The sequence below is a fragment of the Pan troglodytes genome, chromosome 21, assembly GCF_028858775.2.
Source record: "Pan troglodytes isolate AG18354 chromosome 21, NHGRI_mPanTro3-v2.0_pri, whole genome shotgun sequence".
Classification (NCBI taxonomy): domain Eukaryota; kingdom Metazoa; phylum Chordata; class Mammalia; order Primates; family Hominidae; genus Pan; species Pan troglodytes.
This window is the reverse complement of record NC_072419.2, coordinates 41,697,924-41,722,077: the sequence shown is the minus strand read 5'-3', so window position 1 is coordinate 41,722,077 and position 24,154 is coordinate 41,697,924. Positions and strand designations below refer to the sequence as shown.

The window sequence follows — 24,154 nt, the reverse complement described above, 5'->3', positions numbered from 1 at the left end:
CTGGTCTCGAACTCCTGGCCTCTAGCAATCCTTTCGCCTTGGCCTCCCAAATTGTTGGAATTACAGGTGTGAGCCACCACGCCCAGCCCTGAGTGACTTCTCTATGCATTTATTCACCTTTATTGTGTGAATAAAGCATTCAGCATGGTGCTTGGCATGGGGAAGTGCTTAACAAGTGTCCAATATCATTACTCTTAAAGGGGAGACAGACAGTAGATGGAAGAATAAAGAATACAACTGCCAAGAGTGTTTCTTTTTCTTTTTTTTCTTTGAGACAGAGTCTCAATCTGTTGCCCAGGCTGGAGTGCAGTGGTGCGATCTTGGCTCACTGCAACCTCCACCTCCCTGGTTCAAGCAATTCCCCTGCCTCAGCCTCCCAAGTAGCTGGGATTACAGGTGCATGCCACCACGCCTGGCTAATTTTTTTGTATTTTTAGTAGAGACGGGGTGTCACCAGGTTGGCCAGACTGGTCTCAAACTCCTGACCTCGGGCAATCCGCCCACCTCGGCCTCCCAAAGTGCTGGGATTACAGGTGTGAGCCACCACGCACAGCCTCCCAAGAGTGCTTCTAATTGCCAGGATTCCAGGAGAAGGCAGTCACTGCTAAAACGAACAGGCTGTGGAGAGTTTTAAGAGGGCAGTTAACCTGCTCAATCATAGAGAAATAATAAAGTGGGACAATCAGAAGTCAGGAGGATTAGCTGAATGACAGAAAAGGAAAAGAGAGAAAAGGCCCTTTCATGACCCAGATATGGCCACTATAGTCAATCCTTTTAGGGAAACCAAGGCCACGTAGGTAGCTGGCTTATCATTCAGAAGTTTTATAGCATCTTTTATTTATGGAGTTTTCAGTACATGGTATACATCTGATTCCTGCTAGAATCAGTGTTCATTCAACCAATACTTTTAAGCACCGACTATAGACTAGGCACAGAATTCCAAAAATAAGCAAACTTTTGGTTATCATCTTGCCAATAAGCCTGCCTCATAATAACAATCAAATTACAAATACACATAAAGCACAAGTCAACTTCCATTTCCAGATACTTGATAAACAAGATCTCTGAACCCTCCAGCTATGAAATCGCAAAACATGCTGGATAAAATATTAAATATGTATTTTAATGTATCACAGAACCAGCAGGAAAATAATAAAAATTCCACAGAAGCCAAAAGCAAAGCAAGACTTGTGGTGTAGGCCAGGTGTGGTAGTTCATACCTATAATCCCAGCAGTTTGGGAGGCTGTGGCAGGAGGATTGCTTGAAGCTAGGAGCTCAAGACCAGCCTAGGCAACAAAGTGAGATCACATCTCTACCAAAAAAAAAAAAAAATTAGCCAGGCATGATGGTGCATGCCTGTAGTCCTAGCTAGTCTGGAGGCTGAGGCAGAAGGATTGCTTAAGCCCAGGAGCTTGAAGCTTCAGTGAGCTAGAGTTGTACAACTGCACTCCAGCCTGGGCAATAGCAAGACCTTGTCTTGAGGTCAGGAGTTCGAGACCAGCCTGGCTGATGTGGTGAAACCCAGTGTCTACTAAAAATGCAAAAATTAGCCAGGTGTGGTAGCATGCGCCTGTAATCCCAGCTACTTGGGAGGCTGAAGCACGAGAATTGCTTGAACCCAGGAGGCGGAGCTGAAACAGCACCACTGCCTGTGCAACAGAGCAAGACTGTGTCTCAAAAAAAAAAAAAAAAAAAAAAAAAAGTAAATCCACTATCTTTCACCCAATGCAAATGTAATTCAGAATTTAAAATAAAAATAAAAATAAGCCAGGTGGCTGGGCGTGGTGGCTCACACCTGTAATCCCCAGCACTTTGGGAGGCCAAGGTGGGCAGATTACCTGAGCCCAGGAGTTCAAGACCAGCCTGGGTAACATGACGAAACCCCATCTCTATAAAAAAAAAAACAAAACTTAGCCAGGCATGGTGGTTCATGCCTGTGGTCCCAGCTACTCAGGAGGCTGGAGAGGATCACTTGAGCCCGTGAGGTAGAGGCTGCAGTGAGCCATGATTGTACCATTGCACTGTAGCCTGAGTGACAGAGCAAGACCCTGTCTCAAAAAAAAAAAAAAAAAAAAAAAAAGCCAGGCAGACGCTGTAGTCCTAGCTACTTAGGAGGCTGAGGCAGGAAGATCACTTGAGCCTGGGAGTTTGAGGCTGCAGTGAGCTATGATTGTGCCACTATACTCTAGCCTGGGTGACCAGAGCAAGACCTTATCTCTAAACAAAACAAGCAAACAAACAAAAATCTGGACTGGGGTTAACAAATTATAGTATGTGGACCAAATCTGGCTCACCACCTGTTGCTGTGTGGCTATGAGCTAAGAGTGGTTTTTACTTTTTTTTTTTTTTTGAGACAGAGTCTCACTCTGTCGCCCAGGCTGGAGTGCAATGGTGCGATCTTGGCTCACTGCAACCTCCACCTCTCAGGTTCAAGCGATTCTCCTGTTCAGCCTCCCAAGTAGCTGGGACTACAGGCATGTGCCACCACACCCGGCTAATATTTTTGTATTCTTAGTAGAGATGGAGTTTCACCATGTTGGCCAGACTGGTCTTGAACTCCTGACTTCAGGTGATCCGGCCACCTAGGCCTCCCAAAGTGCTGGGATTACAGGCGTAAGCCACTGCGCCCAGCCTTTACCTTTTTTTTTTTTTTTTTAAGAGATAGGGTCTTGCTATGTTGCCCAGGTTGGTCTCAACCAATCGTCCTGCCTCAGCCTCCCAAAGTGGTGGGATTATAGGCATGAGCCACTGCACCCAGCCTTTACATTTTTAATGGTAGAAAACAATAATGTTTTGTGACATGCGAAAATTATATGAAATTCTCATTTCAGTATCTATACATAAAGTTTTATCTGAGCACAGTCATGCTCATTTGTTTATATATGGCTGCTTTTGCACTACACTTGCAAAGTTAGATAATTGTAACAGAGACCATATGGTCTGCAAAGCCTAGCATATAGTCCTTAACAAAAAGCCAGACATGGTGGACTGTGCCTGTGGTCCCAGCTACTCAGGAGGCTGAGACAGGAGGATCCCTTGAGCCCAGGAGTTCAAGATCAGACTGAGCAACATAGTGATAGTCCATCTCTAGAAAGAAAAAAAAAATGCCTATCTCTGGGCTGTAGTGACCTCAGCTTAAGGGGGAAAAGGCAAAAAGAAGGAAGACATGGGGAGGAAGGGAGAAAAAGAGAAACTGGAGGGATGTGGAGAGGGGACAAAACAAAATAAACTCTATAGAAGGAAATTATCAAGGAAATATGCTTATCTCAACTTTGCTACAGGGTAGGAAAAAAGTCTCCTCTGAAAATTCATAACCACAAGCTGAGCTGCACATGGGGTCTGGGCCTGACTGTGGGTCAAAAAACTTTAAACAGAAAATTTACTTTAAGGTGGTCCTGGGATGCTAGTCCTCCAGCTTCCTGACAGAAGCACAAATCCTCTGAGGAAAAACTCCTTTGCCTCAGGCCTAAAAAGATTCCCACAGAAAACCTTCCTCAGAACAAAGGTCTCTGGGGGAAAAAAGAAAAAAAGAAAAAAGAAAAAAAAAAAGGAAAATTTCCAAAGACATGAGCTCATAGACAAGAATCACAAAAGCACAGGGAAACAAGCCCATGAGTAAGAGCCAATAGAAACAACAAATTACAGAACTAGACCCCAAAACGTTAATTAAAAGTTATTGGAATTACTAGACAGGACACAAGTATGTTTCATATGTTTAAAAGAAGGGACTGAAAATACAAATTAGGGAAAACAGACTGAAAAAAATGACCAAGAAGATATGAAAAAATAACCAAATAAAATGTCTAGAAATAAAAAATTTAAAAAGTGAAATTTAAAACTTGGTGAATAGAATAAACATCAGATTCGACACAGCTGAAAAGGAAAATCAGTAACTAGATGAGAGATGTGAAAAAAATAATCCAGAACACAGCATACAAAGAGAAAAGTAAACATGTAAAATGCAAGAGGCAGTGAAGATACATGAAGGATAGAGTAAAAAGGTCTGACATACAACTAACCAGAGTACAGAAAGAGAGAAGAAAGTAGGAAAAGAGCCAGGTATGGTGGCATGCACCTGTAGTCCCAGCTTATGCGGGAGGCTGAGGCAAGAGGACAGCTTGAGCCCAGGAGTTTGAGACCAGCCTGGACAACATGGCAAGACCCATCTCTAAAAAAAATTAAAATTAAAATTAAAATTAAAAAATTAGCTGGGCATGGTGGCATGTGCCTATAGTTCCAGTTCGTCGGAGGCTGCGGCAGGAGGACTCACTTGAGCTCAGGAGTTTGAGGCTGCAGTGAGCTATGACTGTTATCATTATACTCCAGCCTGGGTAACAGAGCAAGACCCTGTCTCAAAAAAAAAAAAAAAAAAAAAAAAAATTAAAAAAAAAATTTTTTTTTTTTTTGAGACGGAGTTTCGTTCTTGTTGCCCAGGCTGGAGTGTAATGGCACGATCTCAGCTCATCGCAACCTCCACCTCCCAGGTTCAAGCGATTTTCCTGCCTCAGCCTCCCTAATAGCTAGGATTACAGACATGTGCTACCACACTCGGCTAATTTTGTATATTTAGTAGAGACGGGGTTTCTCCATGTTGGTCAGGCTGGTCTCGAACTCCTGACCTCAGGTGATCCGCCCACCTCAGCCTCCCAAATTACTGAGATTACAGGCATGAGCCACTACAATCGGCCAAAAAAAATTTTTTTTTAAAGAGTAAATAAATAAAAGCAGGACAGTAGGAAAGAGGTAATATTGAAGAGATAATATATAAGAATTTTCCAGAATTGATATTTCAACATGAAATCTTAAATTCAGGATGTCTAAGAAATTCCAACCAAATAAAAGAAATACACATCTAAACACAAGAAATTGCCAGGCGTGGTCTCACGCCTTTAATCCCAGCACTTTGGGAGGCCGAGGTGGGTGGATCACTTGAGCCCAGGAGTTTGAGACCAGCCTGGGCAACATGGTGAAACCCCATCTCTACTAAAAATACAAAAAAAATTAGCTGGGCATGGTGGTACGTGCCTATAATCCCAGCTACTTTAGAGGCTGAGGCAGGAGAACTGCATGAACTCAAGAGGTGGAAGTTACAGTGAGCCGAGATTGCACCACTGCACTCAAGCCTGGGTGACAGAGTAAGACTCTGTCTCAAAAAAATAAAAAATAAAAAAATATATATATAAAAATAAATAGCCGGGCACGGTGGCTCATGCCTGTAATCCCAGCACTTTGGGAGGCCGAGGCGGGTGGATCATGAGGTCAGGAGATCGAGACCATCCTGGCTAACACGGTGAACCGCTGTCTTTACTAAAAATACAAAAAATTAGCCGGGCGTGGTGGTGAGCGCCTGTGGTCTCAGCTACTTGGGAGGCTGAGGCAGGAGAATGGCGTGAACCCAGAGGCGGACCTTGCAGTGAGCCAAGATTGCGCCACTGCACTCCAGCCTGGGCAACAGAGTGAGACTCCGTCTCAAAAAACAAACAAACAAACAAAAATAATAAACACAAGAAATTGTGGAATGATTAAAATGAAAGCTAACTTCTCAATACCAACAATGTTGAGAGAAAATAATTGTCATCCTAGAAACTTATATCTGAATTTTTTACTTAGTGTATCTATCTATCTATCTATCTATCTATCTATCTATCTATCTATCTATCTATCTATCTATTTTTTAACCCTGAACAAAGCCAGAAACCATCTTTCAAGAATAAAAGTAGGCTGGGCATGGTGGCTCACCTCTGTAATCCCAACACTTTGGGAGGCCAAGGGCGGGTGGATCGCTTGAGCCCAGGAGTTTGAGACCAGCCTGGGCAACATGGTGAAACCCTGTCTCTACCAAAAATAAAAAAAAATTAGCTGGGTGTGATGGCATATGCCTATAATCCCAGCTACTTGGGAGGCTGAGGTGGGAGGATCACCTGAGCCCAGGAGGCCAAGGCTGCAGTAGGCCATGATCACATGACTGCACTCCAGTCTGGGCGACAGAGTGAGACCCTGCCTCAATAAAAGAATAAAAATAAAATAGAAACATCTTCAGGCAATTAACTACCAACAGACCCTTACCAAAGAAAATCCTACTTCAGGCAAAAAAAAAAAAAAAAAAAATCTGAATAGAAAGTCTGACATGCAAGAAGGTATGGTGAACAGAAAAGGTATCAATTTGTTGTATCTGAACAAATATTGACTGTATAAAACAATTAAAAAATCATAATTTGTGGTGTTAAACTAGTTAGAACTGAACACACTGAACAAAATAGCCTATAAATTAGGGAGGAGTGAAACAAGTAAAATGTTCTTTTTTGTTTTTGAGACAGGGTCTCACTCTGTCACTCAGGCTGGAGTGCAGTGGTGCTCACCACAGCCTCAACCTCCTAGGCTCAAGTGATCCTCCCACCTCAGCCTCCCAAGTAGCTGGGACTACAGTGTGTACCACCATGCCTGGCTAATTTTTGTATTTTTTTTTTGTAGGGAATGGGGTTTCGCCGTGTTGTCCAGGCTGGTCTCAAACTCCTGGGCTCAAGCAATCTGCCCACCTCAGCCTCCCAAAGTGCTGAGAGGACAGGCATGAGCCACTGTCCCTGGCCCAGGTAAAATGTTCTAAGACCCTTGTATCATTCAGGAAAAGGGTAAAACTACTGAACCTTGAGATTTTATTAAGTATATGTTTAAAAATATTAAAGGTAACCACTAACAGGATTTTTAAAATAAAGTATATATCATCCACAGTTGTAGAGAGAAAAAAGAGGTGAGAAAAGAATACAACTTAATCACCCAACTTAATCCTCTAAAAGAAGTTAAGAAAGGAGATTTCCCCTCCCTAAAAGATATAAAAATGGCCAGGCACAGTGGCTCATGGCTGTACCCTGCACTTTAGGAGGCTGAGGCAGGTGGATCACGAGGTCAGTTTGAGACCAGCCTGGCCAACATGGTGAAACCCCATCTCTACTAAAAATACAAAAATTAGCCAGATGTGGTGGCACACACCTGTAATCCCAGCTACTTAGGAGACTGAGGCAGGAGAATCGCTTGAACCCAGGAGGCGGACGTTGCAGTGAGCCAAGATTGCACCACTGTACTCCAGCCTGAGGGACAGAGTGAGACTGTCTCAAGGAAAAAAAAAGATATAAAAAAGCAAGACAAATAACATAAGATGGCACAAATAAATCCAAATACACCTAAAACCACAATAAAACCAAATGGACTAAATTACATTATTAAAAGACAAAACACAGTTCTGAACTGCACAAGAATGCATCCAAGATATTCCTCTCCCCCGTTTTCATCCTGAGGCCAGTTTAATAATCCTAAATCCCAGGGTCCACTCTCAATTCTCTGTACACACCAACACAACAATAATAATGGCTAACACATATAGGGAGCCTACCACATGCTAGGAACTACTCTTAGTGCTTTTCATATATTAACTCATTTAATAGCAGGAAGTTGGATTTTACAGCTTGGTGACAAAATTTCACTCATACGAGCAGCAATAACTGGACCAAGAGGCAGCAGGTAGAGCACTCATGGAAGGGAGGCCATACCCGGCCACATTGACCACTTACCCATTTCTCCCGGAGCTGGTTCACCTCTTCCTCATGGGCTGCCTTCTGCTGCTCCAAGGCAGTCTTCCCTTCTTGCTCAGCCTGGGCCAGCTGTCTGGCTGCAGCATCCCGCTCCTGCTCTGCCTGACTCCGTTCAGTGTCCAGTTCCAGCTTCAGGCACCTCACTTCCCCTAACATGCCAGGGACAGGATCAGGCCTCTGCCCCCTCCTTTTACCTAATAAAATTCTCCCTCTCCCCTGACCTCATGAGCAACTCCCATCTCAGAGGCCCTGCACCCTGCTGGAGAAGGACCTCTAATAGTCTCCCACCATCTTCCTGCCTTTCAACATCTCCATGGAATGGAGTGCACCCCATCCCAGTTGGGTTCTCACCTTGGATTACTTCCTTGGCTTGAGTGACAGTTTGAATCTGGACCTCCAGCTGCCCCTTGGTGACCTCTATCACAGAATTTTGTTGTTGGGCTTCAAACAGACTGCTCTCCAGTAGCTCCTTGGCTGAGCTGTGAGGTTCAGGAATCAGAAGAGTTTCTTACCAATCAAGCCCCTTACCCTTCCTCAAGAGGAGCTGGGTTCTAAATATTGGCTACCTGGAGAAGTTAGGGGGGCAATTATAAATTCATAATCAATTTAGGACCTGCATACTTATGGCAGGGAGCTTAGCTTCACGCCTTTGCCTTGCAAAGCTCTCTCTGTGCTTGGCTGAACTGAGTCTGGGCCCTACCTGAGCCCCTGTAGTTGTTCAGCGAGGTCCTGCCGGTCACGCTCCACGGCCTGCAGCCGCACCTCTAGAGCCGCTTTCTCTCGTACTAGGGCCTCCTTCTCCTGGACTGCCCTGGCAAGCACTTCTTCCTGTCGCTTTGCCTCCTGATGTAGCTGCTCCAGCTGAGTCGTGGCTGCCTCCTGCTGGTGACGTGACTGAGGGGAAGAATGTGGTGAGAGATGGAGCAGAGGCTGGATTCCCCTGGGGCCGCTACCACCAGGTTAGGGTCATTGGCTCTTCAGAGATTCTGGACCCAGCTCTGTGAGCCCGGACTGCTTACCCAATAGCACGTGGCATTTATCTATTTCCCTGATCAGCCCACAGAGCCCCCAGCCCAGGAAGAATGCTCCCCTGTGAGCAAGACCCTGTGCTAGGGACAGCAGAAGACCTGCCCCTAAGGAGGTTTTGGCCTTGAGAAGATGCACACATAATACCGGGAAGAAAGTCATCAACGTCCCGAGAAAGGGACTCTGTGAAGGGAGAGTCCGTACAATTATTAGGACAATGAGAGGTTTTGTAGAGGAGAAAGATGACCTTTGAGCCAGGTCATTCATTGGCTCAGGAAAAAAATTTACTTGGCCCCTGTTATGTGGTAGGCACTATGCTAAAAGCTGGAGGAATAAAAACAAATAAGATATAGCTTTGCCTTCAAGGAGCTTTTGGTCTAATGGTAGAGACATATAAACAGATAATTATAGCATGAGGAATGTGGTAGTTAAAATAAGCATGAGGTGCTATCAGAGTATAAGGAGAAGCTTCTAATTCAAACTGGGTGGTGTGAAGTAGTGGAGAATCAGTGAAGAATTCTTTTTGTTTTTTTGAGCAGTGTCGCTCTGTCGCCCAGGTTGGAGTGCAGTGGCGCAATCTCGGCTCACTGCAACCTCCGCCTCCCAGGTTCAAGAGATTCTCCTGCCTTGGCCTCCTGAGTAGTTGAGATTACAGGCATGTGCCACCATGCCGGGCTAATTTTTGTATTTTTAGTAGAGACAGGGTTTCACTATGTTGGTCAGGCTGGTCTCGAACCTCTGACCTCGTGATCCGCCCGCCTCGGCCTCCTAAAGTGCTGGGATTACAGGCATAAGCCACTGCGCCCAGCCTCAGTGAAGAATTGTTATAGGTATTCTTTTTTAAAATTGGAAGATATACTGCAAACTAGTAACACTGGTCATTTCTAGGAAGTAAGACTTTTTCCCTTTCCAGATAATTTCTGTAGTGTTTTAATTTTTTATAATGAGCATATATTACACCTAGACATGATGGTGTCCATTTTGGCTTCTCACCTCACTTAGTTTCTTTTGAATTTCTTCCTTCTCTTCTTGGATGTCCCTGAGATCTGCCTGCAGCTCAGCCCCAGCCTCCTCAGCTTTCTGCAGCTGAGCCTCCAGGTGAGTGTTCTTTTCCCACAGGGCTTCCCTCCTCTTCTCTGCCTCCGCCAGGTCGACCTGCAAAGCATTTCTCGCCTGCTCTGCGGCCTCCATTCTGCTGCACACAGACTGGTTCTCCTCCTCTAACTACTGGCCAAAAAGGGAAGGGAGTACAGGCATCAAAGACAAATGGTTAGTTTAGGAATCAAATGCTAAGACTGAAATCCAAGTGAGATATGAATCTATTCTCCAAAGATGAACAAAGGAGTGTTTATAAGATGGGGGAAAATCCATTCATTTGATCTAGTGCCTATATTCCAGGTACTAGATGGGCTGGATGCTGGGGACGGAGATATGCAAGGCAAAGTCCTGCTCTCAAATAATTCAGAATAATGGAATAGAGAACACTCAAGGAAACAGAGATTGCAAGGAGGTTCCCTCGCTATAATTATAGGTTAAATTTATAACCTATAGAAAAGATTCTTTGGGACTTAGGCTCTTCAGCAGATTCTTTTCTGGTGATTGCTATTATCTCACCCAACAGGATTAACAACCTAGACTTAGGCCGGGCATGGTGGCTCATGCCTGTAATCCCAGGACTTCAGGAGGCTGAGGTGGATGGATCACCTGAGGCCAGGAGTTCAAGACCAGCCTGGCCAACATGGTGAAACCCCATCTCTACTAAAAATACAAAAACTAGCCCAGGGCAGCCAAGTGCGGTGGCTCACGCCTGTAATCCTAGCACTTTGGGAGGCTGAGGCAGGTGGATCACCTGAGGTCAGAAGTTTGAGAACAGCCTGACCAACATCGTAAAACCCTGTCTCTACTAAAAATACAAAATTAGCCAGGCATGGTGGTGCATGCCTGTAATCCCAGATATTCAGGAGGCTGAGGCAAGAGAATCGCTTGAACCCAGGATGCAGAGGTTGCAGCGAGCCAAGATCGTGCCACTGTACTCCAGCCTGGGCAACAAGAGCAAAACTCCATCTCAAAAAAAAAAATTAGCCAGGTGTGGTGACACATGCCTGTAATCCCAGCTACTCAGGAGGCTGAGGCAGGAGAACTGCTTGAACCCAGGAGATGAAGACTGCAGTTAGCTAAGATCGCACCACTGCACTCCAGCCTAGGTGACAGAGGGAGATCCATCTCAAGAAAACCCCAGCAAAAAACCTAGTCTTCCTTCCAGAGGACATGGGCCCCTTCCCAACCTTGGTGTCTTACCCTAAAGTCCAGAGGTGGTTCTGCTGGAGGTGTGGGAGGGGAATATTTATAATGGCTAAGCCCAATCCTTACAGTCTTTGCTCTCCTCTGCACTGTAAATGTTCCTTTTGCTCATTTCAGACCTACATTTGGGAGCTGATCCGTCTTGCTCTCAGTTAGGGCCCAGCCCTTCTGTGGGGACCAGGAAAATCTTTGCTCACCTGGAGAAGCTGCTGGTTCAGCCCAACTTTATCTAACGCCAAAGCCTCATTTAAGGCACTGAGCTTGACAGCTGCAGCCCGAAGATCAGCTACTTCTGTCTTCAGGGTGTTTTCAGAACTCGACAGCTCTGCAATTGACTGCTCTGCCTAAAAAACAAAAAGGATTAAAGAGTTTCATATTTCCAATTTTCCTGGAACAGTAAACATTTCACATTCCCAACACTGCTGCTTTTTGGTACAGAGATCAGTTAATACTCCATTCCCTCTCCTGCATTCTAAACAAGTTTTCCCTTCATTCATTCATTAAGGAGTGAGACAGGACCTCACAGTATAGAGATACCAAAGTTAGGATAGAGAAATGACTATGATTGTAATGATGCCACAGAAAATGTAAGCACAAAGTGCTCTGGGAACTAAAAAAAATATTAATATAGTTTGGAAGAGTCAAATATGCTTGGTAGAGGAGTCGACGATTAAGTTGTGTACTGAGAGATGAGGAACAGTTTGCGCATAAAGGAGGAGGAAAGAAGTAGTGCAGAGAAAGGGAAAAGTACACGCAGAGTATTAGAGTCATGAAGAACATGGAATAACTGAGAAGGCAATTACTGCTGTGGCAGGAGCAAAGGATATGAGGTGTTAGGATGGGTTTTGCAGTAGAAGGGGAGGCTAAAACACACTTTGAGGCACATGACAAAAAGCTTTGAATGTGGCACCACAGAGCTAGAAAGCCGTTGAATGGTTTTAAGAGACTGACATAACCAGGTATATACTTTAGAAAGCCCATTCTAATTCCAATATAGAGGGTATGTTGGAATAGAGAACCCAGAAGCAGACTAATGATTGAGGAAAGATGAGGGATCCTGGCTTGAAGGTGAAGAATGAGGCAGGCTGCATGGGAACACACTTTCGAAGCCGCCCACCCAGCAAGTGAGGAGAGGAGGCCACGCACCCTAGCCAGCGCTGCGGTCACTTCCGTTTGCTCTTGCCTCAGTAACTCCCCTTCCAGGTGACTTGACTCCAGGGCTTCCCGAAGAGTGATCAGTTCACTGAGTGATTCTGACTGTTTGGCTTCCAGGCCCATCAGCATCTCCTGACTAAGATGGGAAAGAGAGGGGTCTAGAGGAACTCTTAGGGATGGGCCATAACCCCAAAGGTAACAGGAATATAATCACCTTTGCTATGCAACAGAATGAGGATGGTCTATAAACACTGATAAGGAAAGATTTCTAAGACATGTCAAGTGAAAAAAATCAAGGTGCAGAACAGTATATACATAATACACTACCTTTTATGCAAGAAAGTGGGGGAAGAAAGAATATATGCCCATATTTGCATGAAGGAGCACTGGCAAGATAAACAAGAAGTCAGCTAAAATGGTTGCCTAAAGGGGGAAGGGAAATGGGATGGAGAAAGCACAAATGAGAGTGAGACTTCTCTGTGTATCTTCTTAGCTCACTGAAGCCTCAAACTCCTGGGGGCTCATGTGATCCTCCCATCTCACCTTGCCGTGGCTACAGGCACATGCCACCACATTCAGCTAATTTTTTGTTGTTAGGGGTTGTCTGCCCTTCTCCTTGGTACAGGGAGATCATTCTTAGCACAAGTCATGACCCTTATGGCAGCGCTTCAAGCTTCCACTATTCATGCCTACCAGGTACAAGGAACTGGGGCACAGGAGAGGAGGGAAATACAGCAAAGATGAAGATATATCCCTGCTCCCAGTTATTAAAGACCTACCATACGCCAGGTTCTATGCTGGCGTTTTCCAAAACATTGCTCTCATCTTCCCAGCAACCCTTCAAGGTAAATATTATCATCATCATTCTACAAATAATCTGTCCATGTGACAGAGCCATAATTCAAACCAAGCTTCTGCCCAGCTCAAAGTCCTTGCTTTTTCTGTGACATCATATAGGGGAATTTACAGATTAGCTGGGGCCATTGATTCTGGATTTCCCTTTCTTGACCAGCTAGCACTACTTCCCTGTATAAGTCTTACCCTTTAGCCAGCCCAGCCTACTCTGAACATGCCATGAACCTTCCTGCCGCCTTTTCTTTGCTAATCTGTTCCTTGAGCTCTTCTCCCACTCTCTGCTAACCAAATAGGTAAAGGCCCAGCTCAAAGTCTACTCTCTCCTCCATAAAGCATTTCCTAGTCTTCAATAATTAGCTGTCACTCCTGTGCTCCCAAAGGACTTAGTCTGAAACTCTATTTAACTCATACTTCATCCAGCCTCATGTCACAGTGAGTTGTCTGTCTTCTGGCAAGTTCCCTGAAATCAGGGCTTTTGTCTTATTCATTTCTGTATCCCCCTCAGTGTCTCATCCCATATGGGTGCTCAACTAAGACTTAACCAACCACGAACTTTCCATATTCATCTTTCTGCAAAGGAAGAAGCAGCAAGCTAATCTGAACCCACTGCATGCCAGACTTCTACATACTCTACTTTGTAACAGAGGGGAGTAGGCGGGGAGGGTGTAGAATTGCAGGAAGACCAGGGCCCAGCGAGGAGGAGACTAGTCTCACTTACAGACGCTCCCTCTCCCGGACAGCCAGGTGCAGCTCCTCCTGCTGTTCCTCCTTCTGGCCCTGGGCAGAGTCCCCCTGCAGCTGAAGCTCCACATTTACCCTTCGCAGGCGCCATGCCTCCTGCTCTAGCACCTCCAGCTGCTGCCGCAGCTCTTCCCTGGCCTTCTGCAGCAGCTCTCGCTCCCTGGAAGAAGGGAATCAGAGATGAGCAGAGACCATAGGACCTAAAATTCTTTCTGGAAGCAGGCATCACAGGGCCAAAAGACCCTGTTTCAACATCCCATCTTCTGTTTCTAGTGCGAAACTTTTTTATCATCACAAAGACTCCAACCCCAAAAGCTTGTTCTGGAGAAACAAGTGAAACACTGGGCAAAACAGCCCTGAGTCTCAAGGAGAACAGGATCAGCACCCCAAAAACCTGATGGGAGTGGGTAAATGGCTGGATGATGACTGAGACTGAGACCAGGCTGGGAGGGTGGGATGAACAGCCCGTCTGCTCACTTGCTGAGAGAGTCCACCTCTCCCTGGAGGTCCACAGTCTGCCCTGCCAGAGTGTCCCGCTCCCCAGTGAGCTTCTGCAGCCGCTGTCTCAAGGCTTTGCCCTCTTCCTCCCACTGATCATGCTGCTGTTGCAACAAGTTCACAGCCTCTTGACAGCCTGCAAGCTGCTGCCTTAGGTCCTGTGGAGGGAGAGCAAGAGAAACCAGATGATGAACAAGGGCAAAGGAGGGATGTCAGAACCCCGAAAGTGGGGCTGGAGAAGGGGGTCGGGGGCTGGTGCAACAAAAGTAAGCTGAGAAGGGAGATGCAACTATTCAAGAAGACAGGCCATCAGAGGTCATTGGGCTTCTGTGGCTCTAGATTCTTAGAGTTCGTCATCTCCAAATGTACAGTGGCATGGGGGAGTGGTAAGTGTGCCTAAGACTCTCAGAGTTGGAGAACGTTGACCCAATAATCTCCCAGGGCTCTGGTTCCCAATCTTTGCATACTGTTATGCAAAGATTGTACACAAAGTGAAGCATGCCATTGGCGTGGAGGATGTGCCTGCTACTCACAAGCACAATTCAGCAGACATAGGCAGATTTACTCTGGGATATTGACAGAACACCTCATGACTGGTCAAAAAAGTGAAAGGGATAGTCCAGGCTAGGGAGGTACCTGAGGCACAAACCAGTTTAGACACACACCCCTGTGACTGAGGTGGAATGCTGAGGGTTCCTACCTGCACAGCCTGGCGTCTCCGAGTCAGCACTGAACGCACCAGAGTAAGAGCCTTGTCTGCATCCTGGTAATCAAACTGGGAGAAGATACTAGAGTCCAATTCCAAAGAGTTCTCATGACCACAGCCTTGGGCTATATTGTCCCCTTCTTCCACCATGACCTGAAACCCAATACAGCAAGGTCACCACCCTACTGACCAAAGCCTAGAGTCTATAGAGGGACTTAACCCTATAGCCTGGACAAACCTGATGTTTTCCTTCTCAGGTCCTCTCCCTTGGGGGAAGGAGGGGAGTATCTGAGCATAAAAGTCTGGTTCCTTCAACTCTCCACCTTTGGTCACCCAAGTCTAGGACTAACAACAAGGCTAGAACACTGTCTGAGGTAACAATAAATGAGGAAATGAAAGAAGAAACGATTGAGATATTGAATACCAGAATCTAGCCTCCAGCCTGAGAACTGCAGCTAGAAACAGGAAAGAGGGCCTGTCCCATCAGGTAGTGCTAAGACGTGAATGCTTAGCTATCTCTTAGGGTTCTGGTCTTCAAACACACAAAACTCATCCCCACAAGACTTTAAGCACCCGAACCTCAGAGACTGGAAATCTAGGCAGGACTGAAAGGACATGGAGACCTGGGGAGTGGAGGCATAACCTGGTTACCATGAACAGGAGGCTTCCCAGTACCTGGGTTATATCCTTGATCACCTGCTGTAAAGACAACTTCTCCTCTTGCGCATTCCTACTAAGAGATGCTTCATGTTCCATTAATTCTGTGTGATTTGTCTCCTGAACAGGGAATAGAATAGAGCCTCAGAGCCAAACTCTCAAAAGTGAATTTATTACTCCAGGACCCCAAACAACCAAAGTCTCATTCTGTCTATTCTATCAGCCCCACTTTTTCCCTGACCATATGTCAATGCTAATGTTGTCTGAAGAGTCTGAAGACAATGTGATGTGGTGATTACAAGTTTAGATTAAGTGATTACGAGTTCCAAATTGGACTTCACAGATTAGAATTCCTGCTCTATCACTTACTATCTTCTATCACTTACTTCTTTTTCTTTAAAATAGAAATAATTAACAGCAACTAGTTGTTTTGAGGCTTAAATGAAAAATGCATGTAAATTATTCAATATAGTGTCTGGAACAAAGCAAATGTTCAATAAATGTAAACTATTATTAGATAAGGGATGGGTGCTGTCTCTGAACAGTAAATGGATGCTTGAGACCTAATGCTAAACCAGAGAATCCTCTAGCCCCAAAGCTAGACATAATCTTGAAGACTCAGGAGTTCCTCTCTTCCTTCCTATTTGTGTTACTGAAGACCTAAAGACACAGACTTGCAACTATGTTTTATTTGGCTTATATAAAATTTGAATCAACATTTATAAATGGAAATATTTTACATAAAAATATAAATTTGTGGCTTCTCCCAAAAAGTTAACAAATGGGCCACACCCAGCCCCCATTCCTACATGGAAACGATTTACTGAAGTTGAATGGTGGATGCCTCATCTAGATGAGACATTTATTATTGAGGGTCCCACAATCCCTATTGCTCCTCATGGCTTCCTTAATACTGAGCTCAAGTGTCCCCTGCAGTACTGAAAACTAAATACAACAAACAGCACTGGAAAACCAGAATTCTTACAACTGAACCCATTTCATTTATTTACATTATCTGAGCCCCATGGATATTCTGAATTGGCAACTTCCTGAAAAAAAAAGAGGGAATCAGAAAGCTACAATTCCTGTTGATCTCAGCTTGGATGAGAAGACTAGGGGTGTGCATATGAATAGGGGTTCAGGAGCTACCTAAAATCAGAGATCTGAAAACTTATAGAGATGAAACATGGTATTAAGCCAGAGGGTTCTAACATCCAACCTTAGAGAAGCCCTCTGATAACATCCCTGGCAGATGTTAAGCCAATGACCAAAACCTTACTCCTTCACAAGACAGGCTGTTCAACTACTGAACAGCTCTAGCTGTGAGCCAGAATCTATTCCCCTATTAACCTCTAGCTATTGACATTGGTTTTGCCCTGGAAAACATTAAATATGTAAACTCTCTTTTCTCTTTTTTGAGATGGAGTTTCACTCTTGTTGCCCAGGCTGTAGTGCAATGGCATAATCTCGGCTCACCACAACCTCCACCTCCCAGGTTCAAGTGATTCTCCTGCCTCAGCCTCCCGAGCAGCTGGGATTATAGGCATGTGCCACCACGCCCGGCTAATTTTTTTTATTTTTTTAGTAGAGACGGGGTTTCTGCATGTTGGTCAGGCTGGTCTCAAACTCCCGACCTCAGGTGATCTGCCTGCCTCAGCCTCCCATAGTGCTGGGATTACTGGCGTGAGCCACCGCGCCCGGCCCTTCATAAACTCTCTTTTCCCAGTGTCAGTCCTTCAGATATGTGAAGGCAGCTATCATGTCTTCAAGGGCCTTCAAAGGGCCTCAAGCTCTTTCTTCGCCCGGCTAAACATTGCCATACTCCTCAGTTGTTTCCCATGTGACTAGATTTTAAATCTCTCCACATATCCGCTTCCTGGTAACTCACTAATTTGCCAATGTGTCTCTGAATGTATGTGCCAATTCTCTGGTAAGGACACACTGCATATATATGCCACTGCAATTTCCCCAGGAATACAATAGGGATAGTAGACAGTCAATAGTATTTATTCAATGAATAAATGAATGAGTTAATTAATTTTCAGATTCAGCCAAAATTTATTTTTTAGCTTTAGAGGATTTCATCATGGAATATGTAACTGGTATCCTGCACTATCTGTCCATAAAGCACAAGGAACCTACAAGCCCACACCCAACTCCTTTCCAGAGCAAAGGATCATGTACCAGGATCTCCACTGTCTCTCTCAGAGCCTTTATCATCTTTTCATAATCTTCATTTTGCTTCTGAGACTGGGTCAACAGAGCAGAGAGCTCGGTCACCCTAAAGAGAAGAGCATAGCACTGTCACCAGAACAGCCCATGGATGTGGACAGAGCTACGATGCAGCACACCCCAGCCCCAGCCCCAACCCCAACCACTCCCAACTGCAGCCTCCCCCAAATCCCTTAGGCACCCCCAGCCCATCTGCACTCCCTGAATACCACATGATGCTATAGCCTTGAAGTGGGGAAGCAAAAAACCACTCAGACACATGCAGGGATTTACCACATCTCAAGGCTGGAACACGTGTTTGGGGGCCCAAGAGCTGAAGGAAAGCCCTGGCCCAGGCCCTTCCAGGCCTCGCTTGATCTTGAAGTCAAGCACCCTGAAGCCAATAAGAACATCAGAATTGCACTTGGGATAGTCCCAAGGTCCCTCCAGCCCGAGGTTCTGACTCTGATAGGGAAAAAGGAAGGGCAATTTGGGGAAGATTATGTTCAACCTTCTTGATATTAATCTCAAAGTCCAGCAAAATCACCAAACACTTAACACTATATCTTAGAGCTTACCGCTTGCTATTATGTGAGTGGCTAAATAAATATTTCTTGAATGAATGCTATCTAAAAGTTTAAATTTTTTTCCAATTTTTTTTCCAATTTTTTTTTTGAGACAGGGTCTTGCTCTGTTGCCCAGGCTGGAATACAGTGGTGCAATCATAGCTCACTCTCAAGCAATCCTCCTGCCTCAGCTTCCCAAGTAGCTAGAATTATAGGTGCATGCCACCACATGGCTATTCTTTTTTTATTTTTACTTTCAGTAGAGACAAGGTCTCACTATGTTGTCCAGGCTGGTCTCAAACTCCTGGGCTCAAGTGATCCTCCTCACTCAGCAAAAGTCTTAATAATTTTATTCTATACCATCTCTAAGAACCTTAACACACTGTATGGTCATTTGTTTAAGTATTGCATCACTCAACAAACATTCATTGGCCAGCCACGGTGGCTCAACCTGTAATCCTAGAACTTTGGGAGGCCAAGGTGGAAAGACTGCTTGAGGTCAGGAGTTCCAGACCGGCCTGGGAAACATAGTGAGACCCCACCTCTACAAAAAAATTAAAAAGTTAGCCAGGCATAGTGGTGCGTGCCTGTAATCCCAGCTACTTTGGAGGCTGAGGCAAGAGAATTGCTTCAGCCCAGGAGGTCAAGGCTGCGGTGAGCTGTGTTTACACTACTGCACTCCAGCCTGGGCAACAGAGCTAGACTCTGTCTCAAAAAACAAAGAAACAAAATGTATTGAGTGTCTAGTATATGGCAGGTGAAGTACAAAGTACTAGAAATGAAAACTTACAAGACGTGGCCTGCTTTTATACTTCTCAGTGCCTCCAAAAGCAAAAACAAAACAAAATAGCCCTGCATTTTATGTATGTACCTCCAACAGGTGAAGACACAACCCTCGTCATGGGCATATATGAACTTTGTCCTGAGATTCAATGGGGCTCTCTGCTCATTTCCCTGCCCTTCTATGTCATTATTTTTTAAAAACCTACTTCATTATAATCCAAAAAGTAAAACAGCCTCACCAAAAAAAGAAGGTAGGGGAAACTAAATCATCAGTGAGATCAATGCTGTAATAAGAGCTCAAAAGACTACAAGGGCACAGTAACTTATCAGGCTACTGAGGTCAAAGAAGGCTTCATAGAAGAGGTGACATTTCGGCGAGTTGCAGTGGCTCACGCTTGTAATCCCAACACTTTGGGAGGCTGAGGCAGGTGGATCACTTGAGGTCAGGAGTTTGAGACCAGCCTGACCAACATGGTGAAACCCTGTCTCTACTAAAAATACAAACATTAGCTGGGTGTGGTGGCATGTGCCTGTAAACAGTCCCAGGTACTTGGGAGGCTGAGGCAGGGGAGTCACTTGAACCCAGGAGGCAGAGGTTGCAGTAGTCAAGATCATGCCACTGCTCTCCAGCCTGGGCGATAGAATGAGACTCCGTCTCAAAAAAAAAAAAAAAAAAAAAAGAGGTAATATTTGAACTATGTCTTAGAGGATAAGGCAGAGAGAGAAGGGAGGGAGGCATTCCGGACTAAATTCAGCAGGTACAAAGACAGGGAGGGGGAAGAGCTTGGCTGTTCTGGGAATGGTAAGCACTTTGGTGTTGATGGAGGATGGAGTCATAGCTAGCTCCATAAATCAACAGGAAAGAAACTGGGCTAAAAGACAGGCTGAGGGCAGAGGTCAGTACAAGCCCCAACTGTGGCATCAGGTTTCAAAGTAGATTTCCTTGGGCACATCTTCTCCCCCTCCATGGTAGGAATGTTCCTGGCACCTCCCCTGCCTGTCCCTAACCCTCTAAAGGAGTCAGCTCTCTCTCAGCGAACCCTTCATGGGACCCCAGGCCATCTCACCGGTCCTGAAGTTCAGCCTTCTCCAGATCCCCTTGACTCTTCAGCTGTATTAACTCCTGGCTCCTTTCATGGGCTTCCTTCTCCAGCTCCTGGGTCTTGGCTAGTAGCAGCAGCAGCTGGGCTGGCTCCCGCCCATCCATTCTTCCAGATCCGTTGGGTTCCCGAGACTGTGCTCCCACAGTCAAGCGCAGACAACAGGTCAACAGAGACCCTGAAAGCCTCACATGCTCAGCTTTTAGCTCCATCAGATCTCTGAGTACAAGCAAGGAAAACAGCAGACTCCACTAGGAACCAGGGAAGGAGTGTGGTGATCAGGCCCAGTGAAGCCTGAGGAGCAGGGCTGGGAAAAATCATCTGCTTCCAATACTACCAACTCGCCCACCCACCCCACCCCCACAGCTGATCCCGCTTCTATAGCAGCCCGCTGTTATTAGTCCAGAATTGGTAGGGGCAAACATCCTCCCTTCTTCTCCCCACACTGACCTGTCAGTAGCTGACTTCATTTCCAGGAAGTGGCGTCGGAACGTCACAACCTCCCGCCATAGACTGAGAAGGCGACCGTGCTCCCCTTTCAGGTAGCCCTTGAAGAACTGTGTGTTCAGAAACCCAGGTCATACCCAAAGGCAGAGGGCTATCTTTTGCCAACACAAGAGTCTTGGATTCCTCCTGACTACTGAGGGAAGGAAGGAGGGACTTACAGGAGATAGTTTATGAATGGGTATCTATCCAGGTTATGGTGAAGGGCTTAATAAAGTTGGCAGTGGGATTCGAGAGGTCAGAGGGCCTAGGATGGTATATCGCCTTCCTCTGGGCCAGATTAGAAAAGGATACACGGTAGCTGCTTAACAAATGGGATCTATTACCACAGACTTTTCTAAGGAGGAGTCAATGATATACATAAACCACTGAGCACAAAGCAAAAATGCAGGAAACATTTGTTTCCTTCAGCTGGGACCTGAAAATTCCCCAGGGCCCATAACTGCTCTTTCTTTCCCATTCAGTTTCATATCTACCTCCTTAGCATCTAGATATGCAAGACCTCCAGACCAGGAATCAGTAAGCTTTCAGATGCATCAAAAACCTAAGCTCGTCACTGCTGCAGGAACAGAGTTGCTCTGAGTGTCATGCTACCTCCCAGCAGAACGTAGACTAGGCGGGTAGTGGCAGGTCTAAGCTGAAGGCCCAAGAAGGCTGAGGCTGCCAGCATGCGCAGGTAAGGATGGTCAGGGACTTTAACAGCAACAGCTCAGTTTTCATCCAAGTCCTGAAGTTAACCCCTTCCAGTACTGACCAGGGCAGCATCCAGAATACACAGGCTTCCTCTCACAGTTCCAGTCCCCGTTCTTCCTACCTCCTGCTCCATCTGCCACTGGCTCTCCTTCCTCATTAGCTCATCCCGGGCCCGGCTCCAGTCCACTGTCAGTTTTTCCACATCTTCCCTAAGGGCTTTATTCACCACGTCAGCTTTTTCCATGTGCAGTCGAAGCTGGGTGTTCACCTCTGCTAGACTCTCACACCTGCACTGGGGAGGGGTAAAAGTGGGTGCAAAATAAAGGTCTAGTTCAACCCTTGGACCTCCTGGGAGTAAGATGGCAACCACTGAAATTTTCCATTGCGGGAATTAGAGGGCTATGGCTGAAGTCCACATTAGCCCTCAGGGCAGAAGTTTCCCATCAGCCTTCTCCACCAACTGGCCAATCACCCAGGTCAGAAAGTTTGGGGTCCATCACCTCTGTTGCTCCTCCTCCAATCGGACCAGCAGCTCATCCAGGTTTGGCTCCTCCACATTTTCCCACCTCTGGGGGATTGGTCCCTGCGCCAGACAGAGACAAGCCTTACTTACCTCCAAAGAGAACATCACTCAGACCAGCACCCTAAGGCTCCCTTCCATGGCAGTCCACTTTCTTTTTATTCTTTCTCCCCTTTGTTAGCAATATGCTTCTATTCTCAATCACTGCATCCCTCACTCCAAAAGTAAACTGATGACCTCTCCTGAAAGACGGCCTTCAGTAGTAAATAGAATCTTCAACCTAAGAAGTGATGTATCTTTCACTAATGGCCTTAACTTCCACTACACTAACGGTTTGACCTTGGGAAGTGACTTAACTTCTTTCATTTTTTTTTTTTTTTTGGAGACAGAGTCTCGCTCTGTCGCCCAGGCTGGAGTGCAATGGCACAATCTCAGCTCACTGCAACCACCGCCTCCCAGGTTCAAGTGATTCTCCTGCCTTAGCCTCCCAAGTAGTTGGGATTATAGGCACCTGCCACCACACCTGGCTAATTTTTGTATTTTTAGTAGAGATGGGGTTTCGCCATGTTGGCCAGGCTGTTCTTGAATTCCCGGCCTCAAGTGATCCACCCACCTCAGCCTCCCAAAGTGCTGGGGTTACAGGCATGAGCCACCACACCCAGCCTGTGAAGTCACTTAACTTCTTGGAGCTACAGTGTCTCCAGCTACAAAATGAAAGCGGTATATCGTTCCCTTCAGAAAGTTGCTGTGCAGGTTAAGAGACACAATTATAGATGCTCCTTGACTTATGCTGGAATTTCATCCCATAAATCCATCATAAGTTGAACATAAGTTAAAGGTGTGTTTTCAACTTACGACGTTTTTTTTTCTTTTCTTTTTGGGACAGTCTAGTTCTGTTGCCCAGGCTGGAGTGCAGTGGCATGGTCTCGGCTCACTGCAACCTCCGCCTCCTGGGTTCAAGTGATTCTCCTGCCTCAGCCTCCCGAGTAGCTGGGATTACAGGCACGCACCATCATGCCCGGCTAATTTTTTGTATTTTTAGTAGAGATGCGGTTTCACCATGCTGGCCAGGTTGGTCTTGAACCCCTGACCTTGTGACCCACCCACCTTGACCTCCCAAAGTGCTGGGATTACAGGCATGAGCCCCTGCGCCTGGCTGACATTTTCAACTTATGATATTTTCAACTTAACAGTGAGTTCGGGCCAGACGCAGTGGCTCACACTTGTAATCCCAGCAGTGGGAGGATTGCTTGAGTCTAAGAATTTGAGACCAGCCTGGGCAACATAGAGAGACCCTGTGTCTACAGAAAATAAAGAAAATTAGCCAGATGTTGAGGCATGTATCTGTAGTCCCAGCTACTTTTTGGGAGGCTGAGGTGGGATGATCGCTTAAGCCCAGGAGGCTGAGGCTGCAGTGACTCATGACTGCACCAGTCCACTCCAGCCTGGGCGACAGAGTAAGTAGGACCCTGTCTTAAAACAACCAACCAACCAAACAAAAACCAACCAATCAAGCAAGCAAAACAACCCCAAACAATGGGTTTATCCAGCTGTAACCCCATCATAATCCAAAGAACATACTGAATGCATATAGCTTTCACATCATCATAAAGTTGAAAACTTGCAACCATCCTAAGTTGGGGGGGACCATCTGTATATGACAGTGCCTCATGCTGCCTGGACTGCATTGAGGGTGCTCAATAAGTTTTGGTTCTTTCCTTCCTCTGAGAGAACTTTTCTGAGGAAAATGTGAGGAGGTACTGAGAGGCAGCTGGAACAAAGGCAAATAAATGGGTTTTTCAAAGCCAGTTCTAATAGCACAGACATCCCTTTGCTGCAGACATGCTGTAGGCTCGCGAAGGCCTGCATCTTTCTAAGAGAAACACTGACACCTGCTGGAGGAAACATGCACTTCTTCCTGCTAATCCCACACTCCTTCCAATCTAATTTACATTTCGTCCTTTGAAAACCAAGGGTTGGAATCTGACAGGCCAGCTAGGTCCAATGAAGATATCAGTGTGATAAACCTCTCAGAGGCTGAGAAAGAGAGACTTCTACCAAACACCTCACTTGTACACTCCAACCTCCTTCAGTCAACAAATGAAACCTAACAAGTATATTCACTGAGGACCCAGGGGGTGCAGAGAGCTCAGCCTCACTCACTCCAGTGGCTTCTAGCCGCTTCTCCAGCTCTTGGCACCAGCTTCGGTACTGCAGCACCTGCAGCAAAAAGAACAGGCCCTGGGCAATG

General features: G+C 45.8%; 1 protein-coding gene and 1 long non-coding RNA gene across 21 annotated transcripts in view; one reads left to right on the top strand and one right to left on the bottom strand.

The window, feature by feature from the left end:
- CEP250 (centrosomal protein 250) overlaps positions 1-24,154 on the bottom strand; it is a 57,032-nt gene that overhangs the window by 24,187 nt on the left and 8,691 nt on the right. For 9 of the 20 annotated variants that reach the window (XM_003316881.5, XM_016937759.4, XM_009437099.5 and 6 more), the window contains 16 exons: positions 24,067-24,123; positions 21,884-21,966; positions 21,505-21,670; positions 20,637-20,743; positions 20,154-20,405; positions 17,711-17,807; positions 15,545-15,646; positions 14,864-15,022; positions 14,143-14,321; positions 13,643-13,825; positions 12,061-12,205; positions 11,112-11,258; positions 9,607-9,837; positions 8,288-8,481; positions 7,939-8,066; positions 7,567-7,736 (listed from right to left, as the gene is read on the bottom strand). In XM_003316881.5, coding sequence (XP_003316929.3) covers positions 7,567-7,736; positions 7,939-8,066; positions 8,288-8,481; positions 9,607-9,837; positions 11,112-11,258; positions 12,061-12,205; positions 13,643-13,825; positions 14,143-14,321; positions 14,864-15,022; positions 15,545-15,646; positions 17,711-17,807; positions 20,154-20,405; positions 20,637-20,743; positions 21,505-21,670; positions 21,884-21,966; positions 24,067-24,123 — 2,400 coding nt within the window. Of the gene's footprint in view, positions 1-7,566; positions 7,737-7,938; positions 8,067-8,287; positions 8,482-9,606; positions 9,841-11,111; positions 11,259-12,060; positions 12,206-13,642; positions 13,826-14,142; positions 14,322-14,863; positions 15,023-15,544; positions 15,647-17,710; positions 17,808-20,153; positions 20,438-20,636; positions 20,744-21,504; positions 21,676-21,883; positions 21,967-24,066; positions 24,124-24,154 lie in introns of those variants that run through there. The other 11 variants (XM_016937768.4, XM_063802852.1, XM_063802855.1 and 8 more) reach the window with 7 other exon arrangements.
- Positions 9,583-11,297, top strand: LOC129138210 (uncharacterized). The gene is made up of 2 exons (XR_008541299.1): positions 9,583-9,711; positions 11,032-11,297. It is a non-coding gene; the product is annotated as an uncharacterized LOC129138210 (long non-coding RNA).